The sequence below is a fragment of the Megascapheus bottae genome, chromosome 19 (assembly GCF_031878675.1).
Source record: "Megascapheus bottae isolate mThoBot1 chromosome 19, mThoBot2.hap1, whole genome shotgun sequence".
NCBI classification, from domain to species: Eukaryota; Metazoa; Chordata; class Mammalia; order Rodentia; family Geomyidae; genus Megascapheus; species Megascapheus bottae.
Genome location: NC_143527.1, coordinates 41,481,235 through 41,496,425, shown reverse-complemented (window position 1 = coordinate 41,496,425; position 15,191 = coordinate 41,481,235). Strand labels below are relative to the sequence as shown.

General features: G+C 41.1%; 1 protein-coding gene across 2 annotated transcripts in view; it reads right to left on the bottom strand.

Annotated features, from left to right (window-relative positions):
* Nucleotides 1-15,191, bottom strand: part of Gnal (G protein subunit alpha L) — a 128,248-nt gene that overhangs the window by 38,432 nt on the left and 74,625 nt on the right. For both annotated transcript variants that reach the window (XM_090353419.1, XM_090353420.1), the window contains one exon: nucleotides 1,121-1,218. In XM_090353419.1, the coding sequence (XP_090209545.1) occupies nucleotides 1,121-1,218 (98 nt within the window). The remainder of the gene's footprint in view (nucleotides 1-1,120; nucleotides 1,219-15,191) is intronic.

The following is a 15,191-nucleotide window of genomic DNA, read 5'->3' as shown; positions in this document are numbered from 1 at the left end:
TGCTAGAAGCTACAGTTGTTCAATATGATGCTTTTGTGTGTAATTCTACTGAAGTTTAGCTTTTGTATTTTGTAATTCTAGTCTCCCGCCTCTGTGTGTGTGTGTGTGTGTGTGTGTGTGTGTGTGTGTGTGTGTGTGTGTGCGTGTGCCTGCCAGTACTAGGGTTTGAGCTCAGGTCCTGGGTGCTGTCTCAACTTTTTCACTCCAAGCTGGTGCTCCACCACTTGAATTATACCTCTACCTCTGGCTTTGTGGTGGCTAATTGAGATTAGAGTTACAGGCCTTCCTGTCTGGACTGGCTTCCCCTTGTGATCCTCTGATCTCAGTCTCCTGAGTATTTAGGATGACAGGCAGGAGCCATTGGGGGCTCAGACCCTCCCCTCAGCCTTTTAATGAGTATACTATGACCTTATTACTTTCAATCAGGGCCTTGTCTTGATCATAAATGTTGGAATTATTTAAAAATTTAAATTGAGAATCCCCTGCTTTAAAATTAAACTGTAATAACAAACAAATGTTTATATACACCTTACAATTTACAGATACGCCTGTACTTTCACATAGAAAGGAAAAAGATGAAAAGAACTGAAAACACCAGTAATGACAAAGTGAATGAACCCACTCTGGTTCCTCCCTGATGCATTACTTCCTAATGAAATTCTATTTGTCTGCCTATTGAACATTTTATTTAGCATATAGACTTTTATTTGTGCATGGTAGGCAAGCACTTTACCACTAGATCAGGCCACACTCCTAGCCCCCCTTAGACTTTTATAGTCAAAGGAAACCTTAGCTACAAGGTTGTGAATGCCATTATGTTCTTTTTCTTCCTTTTTTTTCCCCTGTGTCAGTACTGGGGCTTCAACCTACAACCTTGAACTCTGGCTTAGTTGTTTTTTTGTTTTTATTTTTATTTTTTCCTCAAGGCTGTCACTCACCTGCTTTTCTGTTGCCTAAGTGGAGATAAATGTCATGGCGATTTTTCTGCCAGGGACCACTTTAAACCTCAGTCCTCAGATCTCAGCTTCCTGAGTAGCTAAGGATTCTAGGCATGAGCTACTAGGGCTGGGGACAACAGTGTTCTTCAGAGAGGTCTGTCACCATTTGAGGATCTACTTACTATTGTGCACAGTCGATCAGCTGGTATTCATTGGATCTTTCAAAGCATGCCTTCACCCCCTCGTCATCCCAGAGCTTCTTCACATGATCAAAGAATTCCTAAAGTTTGAAAGAGGCACAAATAAGTAAATACATGCATTCTACTCATGAAGAAAAAAGGGGCAAGTTTAGCGCCCCAATTCTTTTCTGGTGGAATTTTACTTTATGCAAACAAAACATACATCTTATGCTTAGTAACATGAAAAATGTACATAGTGTTCTTATCACTTAAGTGGCAAAACATTCTTATTTGTTCCAGAAAGTTCCCCAAACTGAAATTTACAAGTAAAAAAAATGACTGATAATGTTATTATTTTTAGTGTTCATAACTTAATATGTTGAACAGGTGTCTCAGTCATAAAACATACTCATCTGTCTTAGATGCTTTCTTAATTTTTCTATGTGAGCTATGATCAGATAGACGTGGGCAAGGTGATGGTTAAATTTGGATCTTTTTTTTTTTTTCTTTTTAACTGGGGCTTGAACAAAGAGTGTCACACTCTTTTTTTTTTTTTTTTTTTTGCCAGTTCTGGGCTTGAGCTCAGGGCCTGAGCACTGTCCTTGGACTTTCTCAAGGCTAGAGCTCTACCACTTGAGTCTCAGCACCATTTCCAGCTTTTGTCTATGTATGTGGTACCAAGGAATCGAACCCGGGTCTTCGTGCATGCTAGGCAAGCACTTTAACCACTAGGCCAAACTCCCGGCCTAAATTTGGATCTTTAAGACACACAAGAGAGAGCCTTTAAGTGAGGCACTGGTGGCTCATACCTGTAATCCCAGGAACTCAGAAGGCTGAGATCTGGAGAATCATGGTCTGAAGTCAACCGGGGCAGAAAAGTCTATGAGACTCTTATCTCCAACTCACCAGCAAAAAAAGCCACACTAGCGGTGAGGCTCAAGTGGTAGAGCACCAGCCATGAGCAATGAAGCTCAGTAAGAATAAAACACACTGAGTTCAAGTTTTTGATACCGGCATAAAATAAGAAAAGAAAGAAAGACAAAGAAATCTTAAAAGTACACTTTTTAGTGTAGTAGTTTTAAATATGTCTCAAGCACTTTTGAATGTACTGTGAACTGTGAGGTTTGGCTCATCCACGAGCCACAATGTCATTTTGCTAGGTTTTACCCACTAAGGCAATAATTTCTGTTTCCCTCTGAGAAATTTCCCTCTGCTGTGTTTTCAGCTTAAGAAACAGCCTGGATCTTTTTGAGGAAAAAAAAAGATCTAACAAGTTGCTGTGTTTTCTTAGAGATTCACAACGTCATGCAAAAGTGGATCCAGGTATTGTGAGGGAAGGGGGAAAATGATGACTACAAAACTAGTCACAAAACTCACCTCCTACCAGGGGAATGCATTTAGGCACCCTTCATTTCTAGTAAGCCCAACCTTCTCAGAAATAATCTTTAAAATTATGGTATGTACCTCTATACTTGTGTATCATCATCATCATCATCATCATCATCATCATCATCATCAACATCAACAACAACAACAAACATATATTATCTACAGTTGAAAAAGTGTAGGCCCATCTCTATTCTAGTCTCTATTTTATGTCTCTAGATTTGTGTTTCCTTCTGGAACATTCCTTTCATGTTCCCATCACTCCAGTCAAATTGCTAGTAGGCTTCATTAAAAAAGTAATTCCTAATATATCCACAAATACTCATACACACATTATGCTTTTGCAAGGGTGTCTTAGAAGAAATTGACAACTGCATGACAGTGACAGATACTTGGGTATTATTAGCCTTGGGACACCTGATTTCTGCCCACGTGATAGATTGTATATGTATATGTATATGTAATGTATATGTACATATACATATATATGCATCATATTCATAGATGGATACTGAATTAAAACCCCTTCATACAACTACTTAAAGATAACTTAAAAAATAAAAAAGAGGAAGAGAGAGAGAATTATCTACTATAAGCCCAATGCCAGTAGCTCACACCTATAACGCTACTTGAGAGGCTAAACTGTAATTAGAAGGATTTTAGTTTGAGGTTAGAAAAGTGTATAAGGCTCTGCTTCCATGAAGAAGAAAAAAACGATACAGTGGTCTGTGCCTATGACCCCAGCAACAAGAAGCCTAACGTAGGTGGATTGGGGCTCAGACATCAGTACTTATCCAGGAAGGAAGGAAGACCCTACTTCAAAAATATAGGGCTGAAGGGGGTACAGTGTGAGCTTGGTAAGCATGAGACCCTGAGTTCAAATCCAATACCACCACTATGAAAAAAGAAAAACAAAAGATCTACTATTGTTTTTCAAGTTAGAATTTAAAAACTGTGATCAAGAAATATAAAAAAGAAATAAAATAAAAAGTAAAAAGCAAACTCCTTTATTGTGTGTGTGTGTGTGTGTGTGTGTGTGTGTGTGTGTGTGTGTGTGTGTGTGGCGCACTTCTGTGCCCTCCTTTTATCTTTTTGACACAAAGCTGGTGTGCTACCACCTGAGCCACAGCTCCACTTCTAGCTTTTCACTGGTTAACTGGATATTAGAGTCTGGACTTTCCCACCTAGTTTGCTTTGAACCTTGATCTTCAGATCTCAACCTTTTGAGTAGTTAGGATTACACCACTCAGCTGAGCATAGTGAATTTGAAATCACATTATGGAAGATATAAAAACGAATGTAAAATTTAAGTCTAATGTTCAACACAGAGCTTTAACATTTTAATTTATTTGATTTTAAATTTGCCTTTCAAATTATATTTTGTATCAGATTTTTATATAAAACTGGAAAAAAGAGATGGACATCTAACTCTTCCATATCATTTTCACTTTTACACTGAATGTATATACTCAACACTAACATAGAATTCTCAGATGGGTGATTTCTTTGTGGTGGTTGCTTTAATTTTGCTTTTAAAATTTTTTATTTTTTTGCCGGTCCTAGGCTTGAGCTCAGAGCCTGAGCACTGTCCTTGGGCTTTCTCAAGGCTAGAACTCTACCCACTTGAGCTCATGGGGCGTGAACTCTGAGCCTGGGCATTGCCCTGAGCTCTTCAGCTCACCCTACCCTTGAGCCACAGCCCCACTTCCCATTTTCTAGTGAAAATGGGAGATAAGAGTCTCACAGACTTTAGTGCACAGGATGGCTTTGAACTTCCATCCTCAGATCTCAGCCCCCTAGGTAGCTAGGATTACAAGTGTGAGCCACTGCACCCTGCTTTTTCCATCTTTTTTTTTTTTTTGGCCAGTCCCAGACTCGATCTCAGGCCTGAGCACTGTCTTTGGGCTTTTTCAAGGCTAGAACTCTACCCACTTGAGCCACAGCACCATTCCAGCTTTTTCTCTGTATGTGGTACTGTGGAATTGAACCCGGGTCTTCATGCATGTTAGGCAAGCACTCTACCACTAGGCCAAACTCCCAACCTCAAACCCAGGGCTTTGTGCATACTGGGCAAGCACTCTACCACTAGGCCACACTCTTGGCCACAGCTGTGAGACTCTTACCTCCAAGTGGAGATATGGCTCAAGTGGTAGAGAACTAGTCTTGAGCAAAAGAGCTCATAGATAGGACCCAGCCTTTGAGTTCAAGCCTCAGGATGGCAAAAAAATTACTTAAATTTTATTATCTTTAAATAATTGTTCAAAAGGTTTCAATTCAATATGTCAATGCATGGCTCTTGATCAGTGTCATTCCTTCCACCATTTCTTCCCACCCATCCTTCCCCACCCTTCCCAACCCTTCTCATCCCCCCAAGTCTCACAGTTCCATTTTCATATCTGTGCGTGAAGTATTATGACTATGTTTACACTTTACTCTTTTCTTTAGCTGTCTGACCTCCTCCCCTAAAGTGGTACCACTCTCAGATAAGACATATTTCAGCTTACCGATACAGTATTTTGTTAAGCTATTAAAGGTTCACAGAGATTGCACCACAGACACCTGCCCTTACATGTCCCATACTATGATTACCTCCATCAAGTACATGAACATACAACCCTGTATCATATATATTTATATTTTAAATTTAACTTCTACTTTGGAGAGAAAACATGTGCTCTTTGGTGCTCAGAACCTGACTTACTTAGTCCAGAATATTTTCTAGGTCTATCCATTTCCCTGCAAATGATAACCCATATCATCTTCTACTCTTCCATCTTTTTTTTTTTTTGCCAGTCCTGGGCTTGGGCTCCGGCCTGAGCACTGTCCTTGGACTTTCTCAAGGCTAGAGCTCTACCACTTGAGCCTCAGCAACACTTCCGGCTTTTTTCCATGTATGTGGTACGGAGGAATCGAACCTGGGTCTTCGTGCATGCTAGGCAAGCACTCTACCACTAGGCCAAACTCCCAGCCCTACTCTTCCATCTTGAATGAATAAAATTCCATTGTGTATACACACACAAAAATATATATGTACGCATTTCATTTTTTGTTACTGTTCTGTTTCTGTCTGTGTGTCTGTGCCTCTATCTCTCTCTTTGTCTCTCTGTCTCTGTCTCTCTCTCTCCCTATCTATTGTACCAGTACTGGGATTTGAACTCAGGGCCTGAACAATTTTTTGCTCAAGGCTAGTGCTTTATTATTTGAATCATAGTTCCACTTCCAGGTTTTTGGTAGTTAATTGGAAATAAGAGTCTCAGAGACTTTCTTACTTGGGCTGGCTTCAAATCTTGATCCTCAGACCTCAGCCTGCTGAGTAGCTAGAATTTTATAGGTGCCTGAATATACACAGTTTTTAATCTTATGGAGTCTGTCTTTTCTACTGCTTTTTATTTCCACTCTCTGCGCTGGCTGTGTGCAAGGTGGAAGGAAGTGTTAGGCTGATACTCTGGGTGTGTGTGAGAAGGGCCTTGGTCCTGGAGATGGATTTCACTGCTGGTCCCACATGCCTCAACCTCCTGTGCTCATTTTATTCTCTGAAGTTATTAATCACTTTCTTAATTTGATAAGAAGCCTCAAATCTGGAATAAGCTGAAGCATAAGCAACTATTTAATGTGACTTAATAAAGCACAGTGAAACATGTCCATGACTGTGGTCTTAGAAATAGTTTTAGGACAATAAACATTGAATTAGAATATTCTGAAACCCAAGTTTTAGCTACTCAGTTTTATTCCTGGGATAACAGAATGGTATAATAAGTTTCAATCATTCCTATTTTTCCCTCCAGAGGGAAGAACTAAGAGTCTGTGTGGGGTCTGTCATGATTGTTAGCACTATGACTTTGTAGCTTATAATTTCTGTCTACTCTCAAATATAACATAACTACAGACATCTCTCAGTGTTCACAAAGGATTAGTTACAAATATCTCCCCATTCCCCCCAACCATCACTTGAGTTAGTCCTCTACTTCAGCGTTTTGCTAGTTAATTGGAGATACGTCTTTCAGATTTGTCTGCCCAGGCTGGCTGTGAACTACCATCTTCAGATCTTAGCCTCCAGAGTTGCTAGTATTTCAGGCCTGAACCACTAATAAGTCTTAAAATTTGATTATTTTGTCTTGTCTTCCCTTTTCATTTTCCTTTCCCTTTCTTCTGTATCTCCCCCCCCCCCATTCTTTTTTTTCAGTGCTAGGATTTAATTCAGGGCCTTGGAAATGCCAATTATAAACTCTTATACAATGTTAAATGAGACAGTTTAAAATGCTCCAACTTTGTTCTTTTCTTTTTTTTTTGCCAGTCCTGGGCTTGAGCTCAAGGCCTGAGCACTGTCCTTGGACTTTCTCAAAGCTAGAGCTCTACCACTTGAGCCTCAGCACCACTTTCCGGCTTTTTTCTATGTATGTGGTACTGAGGAATCGAACCCGGGTCTTCATGTATGCTAGGCAAGCACTTTAACCACTAGGCCAAACTCCCGGGCCCTCCAACTTTGTTCTTTTCAAACACTATTTTGTCTATTCTAAGGTCTTTTTGGTTTTCATATATGTTTTAGAATTAGCTTATTCATTTCTTTCTTTTTTTCGTGTATTTTTTATTGTAATTAATAGAGGGTTACATTATATTCGCCAGATAGAAGGTGCATTAATTCACATACATTGATACCCTTTCTCATGTCTTGGTCCCCATTTCCCTCCCCCCACCCACCCACCCCTCATCTTGTTTTTCTCCCTTCCCTATCCTATCCAATTTCTTCCTTTTTTTTTTTTTTGTCAGTCGTGGGGCTTGAACTCTGGTCCTGAATGCTGTCCTTGAGCTCTTCAGCTCAAGGCTATTGTCCTACCCCTGGAGCCACAGCGCCATTTCTGGTTTTCTAGTGGTTTAATCGGAGATAAGAGTCTCACAGATTTTAGTGCACAGGCTGCCTTTGAACCTTGCTCCTCAGATCTCAGCCTCCTGAGCAGCTAGGATTAAAGGCATGAGCTGCTGGTGTCCAGCACCTGTTAATTTTTTGGTGGTTTATTGGTTATTTGGTTATTCATGAGACTTTTAAAGAGATATTTAACGATAATTTTATTTTCAAATTGTAATCTCACACATACACAACAACTAAAGGAGCCAGGTACGGATGGTTTCATGTATATAGTTCTCAGGACGCTCAGATCTGAGATATTTTGGGAAGACAAATTCAGTTGACCACCCAAAAGCCAGAAGTGGAGCTGTGGCTCAAGTGGTAGAGCATTAGCCTTTAGCAGAACACTCAAGCGACAGTGACCAGACCCTGACTGCAAGCTCCAGTACCAGCACACACATTAAAAAAAAAACCCAACAATAACAAAACAAAACAAAAAAACTACCAAGCAGAGAACAATGAAGTAGAAAGGTTTAGTAAACAGATCCATGATTCACAGAACAGAAAATCTCCCCTCTAGTGGTGGAGGTATATACTTTTCTGTATTTTTTTTTCTCCTTACGAAATTAATTTTCTAGCCTTTGAATCTTTCTCTTTCTAATTCTCCCACTCCTACAATTAAGATACTCTGTAAAAATCCCAATTCGCCGAGAAATTCGTGGAATTACCACATGCCAAAGAGAGTCACAAGAGAAACTTATTTATGTGGAACAGAAATAAAATAATTAGGTATTTTCATTAGAGAAAGAGACTCCAAGAATCACGACTTTAGTCTTTGCTCTCAGACAAGGTGTTAAGTTATCTGACAAGAGTCTCTTCAGCACATTGCACTTGAATTATATAATACTCAAGGTGTTCTTAGTCACTGAATCTCTCCTACTTTATATGCTGAAGGGCAAAATGGAGAGAAAAGAGAGGAAGGAGAGGGAAGAGGGGAGAGAGGGCAGAGAAAAGCCCTTCTTTTGAAATTAAGTTAAATTGAAAGCAAGTATGTATAAAAGTAGATTTAAGCCAGGTGCTGGTGGCTCACACCTGTAATCCTAGCAACTCAGGAAGCTGAGATCTGAGGATCACGGTTCAAAGCCAGTCTGGGTACAAAAGTCTGTGAGACTCTTATCTCCAATTAACCACTAGAAAACAAGACGTGGTGTTGTGGCTCAATGTGCTACAGCAGTAGCCTTGAGCTGAAGAGCTCAGGGACAGCACCCAAGCCCAGAGTTCAAGCCCCACAACCGACAAAAAACAGTAGATGTGCTATATTCCTAAGGACAAGGACAATAGACTAGATCCAAATTCTTTAGGAAGATTGTAGCATAAAAAGTACTGAAAGCCTGGCATTAGTGGCTCCTGCCTGTAATCCCAGCTACTCAGGAGGCTGAGAGTTGAGGACTGAAGTTTAAAGCCAACCTGGCAGGAGAGTCTATGAGACTCTTATCAACCACTAAAAGCCTGGAAGTGGCCCACTAAAAGCCTGGAAGTGGTGCTGTGGCTCAAGTGTTAAAGTGTTAGCTGTGGAGTAATAAAAGCTCAGAGACAGAGCCCAGGCCCAGAGTTCAAGCTGCATGCATGCACACCGCCCCCCCCCGAAAAAATACCCCCAAAATAGTTAAGATTGTCTATGGAGGAGCTACATAATAATAATTATGGTGGCTTGGGCATAGGTTTTGTATCAGAGTTCAAATCCAGCTGGGTAAGTCTTTAGCTCTGACTGATGAGACTCACCACTCTAAGGGATAGTACTGCAGAGGCAGCTTGGCACTAAAGGAGCGTCCAGGTAGTAGGCGCTCATAGGTAGAGGTTGGGGTAGGGTTAGGAAGAGGACGGGGGTGAGGGGCAGGAAAGAGATGACAGATGATACAACAAGAGGAGGAACAAGATGAACTGCATATCTAAACTGATGTGTTAAATGGAACCCCTTTGTACTACTGAAGATAATAGGAGAGTGTGTCTGATAACTGCCCTCTGGAAGGCTAGAGGGGACTGGAGGAGGGGTGTTTCAGAGTGTTTTTTGGTGGCTCTGGGCTCAGGGAGGTGCCAGCAACATGGCCTTGTACCTTTCATAAAACATGGCAAGGTCCAAAAAAAATTTTTTTTTTTGGTGTTGATCATGAGGCTTGAACTCAGGGCCTGGTCCCTGCCCTTAGCTTTTCTGCTCAAGGTTAGTGCTCTATCACTTGGGCCACAACTCCATTTCTTTCTTTTCTTTTGGTGGTTAATTGGTGATAAGAGTCTCACAGACTTTTCTGCCCATACCGGTTTTGAGCTTCAATTCTCAGATCTCAGCCTCCTGGGTAATTAGGGTTACAGGTGTGAAATTTTGGGTGGGCTTAGAGGAGGAGGAGAGATCATGCAGGCTTGAGAATGGAATTTCAGAAACATCTGCAGAACACAGGAGGGGCTGTGGAAGACAGGCAGTTTCCTCTCCTTTCCCCCCGCCAACCACTCATCTATTCAACCATCTATCATCTGTCTTTCAATCACTGATCCATTCTATATCCATGTAACCAACCTACTTAGCTATCTTCTATTGTGTAAACATGCTTGAAATAAATTTATGAGTGCGCGCGCGTGCGCGCACGCACACACACACACACACACACACACACACTACTATATACACAGCTGCCCATCCAGAGCATGTGTCCCTATCTAGGAACACAATCAACCTCAGGGAAAAAGCATTTTTAGAAATGGATGATTGCATTTGTAGTGGGCTTGAAGACTCCTGGCCCTCAGCCAGTATCCTTTAAATACTACAGGGTCACAATTGTTTACATGGACTTTGTATGAGGTAGTATAAATTTTCTAGAGGTGGTTAAAAACAGGTTCTGTGAAAATACTATGCCATTATATATAAAGAGCTTCCATGTCTTTGGATTTTGGTACTTTTGTGAGGTTTTGGAATCAATCCCCTGAAGATACTGAGGGACTGTACATACATGGTGTATACACACACACACACACACACACACACACACACACACGCCCTTCTATAATTTTTGTTAAGGTTGTTGAACCACAGATGAGTTAATATGAGAGTCAGACTATGGAATATTAGATTCAATTAAAGTCAATAAGGGATTCTATCTGTAGATAGTATCTTTGTCAAACTCTATGGAAAAAGACAGAGTCCAGTGTCTTGTTTAGGCTGGCCTAGAAGTCATAATCTTCCTGATCCAGCCTTAGTGTTGGGATTACCATACCCCTCTTAAAAGTAGTACTTTAAGAATTGTTTTTTATTCTGTTGTTTTTTTTTTTGAGGTGCTAGAAATGGAACTCATTTAAAAAACTTTATTCACAAAAGTAAAAACTATGAGTGAATCAGATGATGACACACTAAAACCTGTAGCTTGCTGGCTATATTATATTTAATATTGAATAAAGCAAATATCCAAACCATTTCTCATTATAGAAATATGTTTAGGATAGATCTGGATATGATGGTAGTGCTGTAGTCCCAGCACTTGAGCTGCTGAAGCAGGAGAATCTCAAATTAAGGAGACCCCAGTTCAGAAAAACCACAGCAATCACTTGGAAAGAATGGCTATACATTCCCCAAGACAACAGAGCAGCAGAGCCCACACAGTGCCTCTGCAGGAGCCCAGGGATGGCTTCTTTCAGAGACTGACACAGGAGAGCAGATGGCTTCTGTGGCTCAGGGATTTGGCTGGGCTCTTGGGATTCATTAGTCTGCTTCATTTCCAAAGAGGTTGTTAGAGAGGCATCTTTGTTTAAATAGTTTGCTATTTTGTAGCTTATGATTTCAGGACCATATTCAACTGTGAACATCTCATTCTGAGAAAATCCTGATCAATAACAAGACTTCTCTCTAACCCAGAGTGGCATTCTGTGGCTCTCAAAGTTCTCTTCCAACTATACAACTTCATGGGACCATTACATATAGTTACATTGTGAACAGAAACAACCTCCTCCTCCCCTTCCTCCTCCTCCTTCTCCTCCTTCTCCTCCTCCTCTTCCTCCTCCTCTTCCTCTTCTTCTCCTTCTCCTCCTTCCTCTTCCTCTTTTGTTTTGCCAGTCCTGCGGTTTGAATTCAGGACCTTGGGCTTTCTCAAGGCTAGAGCTCTATCACTTGAGCCACAGCACCACTCCCGGACTTTTTTAAGTACGTGGTACTGAGGAATTGAACCTGGGTCTTTGTGCATGTCAGGCATGCACTCTACCAGTAAGCCAAACTCCCAGCACTAGAAACAACCTTCTATCTCTGAGGAATTGGTCTACTGTTTGTTCAATGAGGTGCAATTAATAAAACATAAAATTAGCCATCTTAAAGTGCATAGATCTGCAACACTGGTATGTTTACATGTTTACAATGTATGTAGCCACCACTTCTTTAATTCAAAGACATTTCCCTCCCTCTCATTATTCTTTCCTTCCTTCTTCCTGTCCACCCTCTTTTGGTGATGTTAGTGGGGCTTGAACTGAGGGCCTCACATTCTTGCTTGGTTATTTTCCTCAAGGCTGATGCTCTACTTGAGCCATACCTCTACTTCCAAAAGACATTTTCATCAGTTTAAAAGACAGGATATACCTGTCCTTGTGCCTGTTTCACAGTTGCCTGCTCCAACACCAGCAATGTGCTGTTTCCATGGATTTGTCTAATCAGAAAATTCCATAGAAATGGAGTTTTATAATCAGTGGCCTTTTCTTTGAATGTCTCTAATAACTGGTGATGGTAAAAATCTATTTATGGCCAGTAGTAGACTTTAGAGAAATGTCTAATCTGCTCCTTTGTCTTTTGTTGTTGTTGTTTTTAGATAATGGGGTTTGAACTCAGGACCTCTGAATTGCTAGGCTGGTACTCTATCACTTTGCCTCTGGCCCTGCTTTTTTTTTTTTGGAAATGAAGACTAGGTAATTATTATTGTTTTGTCTGTGGCCTGGGCTGGCCTTGGACCTTGATCCTTCAGGTCTCAGGATCCTGAATATGTAGGATTATAGGCATGGAGTACTGATGTGCAACTTCTTTGTTCATTTTTACATTGAGATTGTATTTCTATTATTGAATTGAAAGGATTCCTTTAAATTCTGAAGTCTGAACCCTGGACTTCTATTAGGTATTTAATCTGTAAGTACGTCTTCCATTTGCTTTCTTGATTGTGTCCCCACCATACACAACATTTTTAATTTTGAGGAAGTATGACATTGGTTTTGCCTTTCGTATAATTTTCAAGAAATCATAGCCAAATCCAAGGCCTGGACCATTTACCCCTCCTTTCTTCTATGATTTTACAGTTTTAGTGTTGATATTTATGCTGCTGATTCATTTTTAATTAATTGCATATAATGTAAAGATGCATAACTATTTTAAAGTTAGTTCAATCTAAATTATTTTCCTATAGAATTTTTTTTTGCCAGTCCTGGATCTTGAACTCAGGGCCTGGGCACTGTCCTTGGACACTTTTTGCTCAAGACTAGAGCTCTGTCACTTGAGCCATAGTGCCACTTCTGATTTTTTCTATGTATGTGGTACTGAGGAACTGAACCTGGGTCTTTGTGTATGCTAGGCAAGCACTTTACCACTATGCTCCCAACCCTCCCATAGATTTTTAACTGGAAAGCTACACATGCATGTGTGCGTGAGTGCACACACACACACACACACACACACACACACACACCCCTAAACATACCTACTTTCATTAAGACATATTGAAGTGACTTCTTTATGTTTTTTATTTTTTTTTGGGGGGGGGGGAGTGGGGTTTCAGTGCTTTCTGAGCTTGAACTCAGGCCTAGACACGATCCCTTTGCTTAAGTCTAGCACTTTACCACATTTGAGCCACAGCTTCACTTCTGGCTTTTTGGTGGTTAACTGGAGATCAGAGTCTAATGGACTTTCCTGTCCAGGCTGGTTTTGAGCCATGATTCTCAGTTCTAAGCCTCCTGACTAGCTAGGATTACAGGCATGAACTACCAACACCCAGCAGTTGAAATAACATTCTTTTCTACAAATGGGATGTAAAGAATATTACAATAAAATTCTATCACCGTGTTACTGTGATGGCAGTTTGTTAAAGACAAATTAGAACATGAGTTCCCTTTTCTCTCAGAACTTACCATGAATACCTAAATATTCCCTAGGTGCCAATAATTCGCTAGGCACTCGGCAGATATTTATGGGGTTCTCACTTGTGCTAATTACCATGTTAGGAACTTAGAGATATGGCCATGACTAGGCAAGAGTTACCTGTCCTTGAAGAATTTGGGCTCAACCAAAAGGCCATGCCAGGGAGAGAAAGCACAGTAAAGAATCACAACTGTGTTGTCAAAAACTTAACAGGGAAGCCAGGTACCCACTGGTGACACATGCCTGGGATGCTAGCTACTCAAGAGGCTAAGATCTGAGGCTCACAGACAGAAAAGTCCGTGAGACTTCTATCTTCAATTAACCGGCAAAAAGCTGGAAGCAGAGCTATGGCTCAAGGGGCAGAGCACTTGACTTGAGTACAAAACCTCAGAGCTAGTGCCCAGGCTCTGAGTTCCAGCCCAAGTACCAGATTTAATAAAAGAAAAAGAGCTTAATATGTTAGTGGGGGATGGGGAAGGCATGGCCAAGATATAGCAGATAATAAGGAAATGATACAAATCTCTAATCATGGGACATTATAGTGCTACCGAAGTTTTCATGCCATTCATTCATGGATCCAGAGGATGAGAGAGCTGAAGGAATCAGGGATGATACCAGTTACTTAATCTCAGCACAGACTGAAAATATCTCCATAGTAGGAAATGGAATGAGAAAATGACAAAAGTCATTCTTAAAATAACATTAGGCTTTGCACATTGTGGCTTCGCTGGGCAGGAAAAATTGTCCCTGAGAGGCACGGAACTGTGGTGGGTGGAGGCCAAGGAGGAGGCCCGGAAGGTTCCCTGCACACCTGCCTTACTGCAAAGATGGGAGTGGAGCAGGTCCTGTGTCCTCTACCACTTGAACCATACCTCCACTTCCAGGATTTTGCTGGTTTATTAGAGTTACGAGTGTCAGAGACATTTTTGCCTGGGGTTGGTTTCAAACCACAGTCCTCAGATTTCAGCTCTCTGAACAGCTAGGATGATAGACATGATTCACCAGCACCAGGCAGGTTTTTTTCCTTTCTATAAAACTTTAAAAATGTTTTACCCAATAAAACACCCTGGAGAGAAATCAGCTCATTTATTTCAAACAAACAAGCCTGATGTCTTGATAATGAGCCTCTGTTGAGGTGGCAAATATCATCCCTGGTGGATTCTCTGACTTTAGCCTCCCGCCTGGGCTTTCTGCTGTGGCTACAGAGAAACAAAGACACAAACAGGCAGGCCACGGAAAGGTAACAGTGGCCAGTAGATCTCTTTCTAGGGCTGCCACATCCCACGAACCCTTTATCAGGACCCATGAAGCATTCAGGGGTGGTTCCCCCTGTGCTAAGGGCTCAGCAAGCCTGTTTGAGCTTTTCTTCCTTTCTACTGGAGTGACAACCTAATTAGAAAACAGTTAGTTTTCTAAGTAAATTAGTAAGCTTGCTTTCCCTAAGTCCAGGTGTGCGGTTAGCTAGACCAGAGCGGTAGTTTTATCTATTGTCGTTTTGTCTGTCTATACTGGTGCTGAGGCTTGAACTCAGGCCTCCAGCTCCCTTTATGCTTTAGTTATTTTTCAGGTATGGTTTTTTTCCCCCCATTTTTGGCTTGGACTGGTCTTGGCCTGTGATCTTTCTACCTGTCTCCTGAGTAGTTGGCATTACGGCAGAAGCCACCAGAGCCTGCTTATTCGCTGAGAGGGACTCTCAT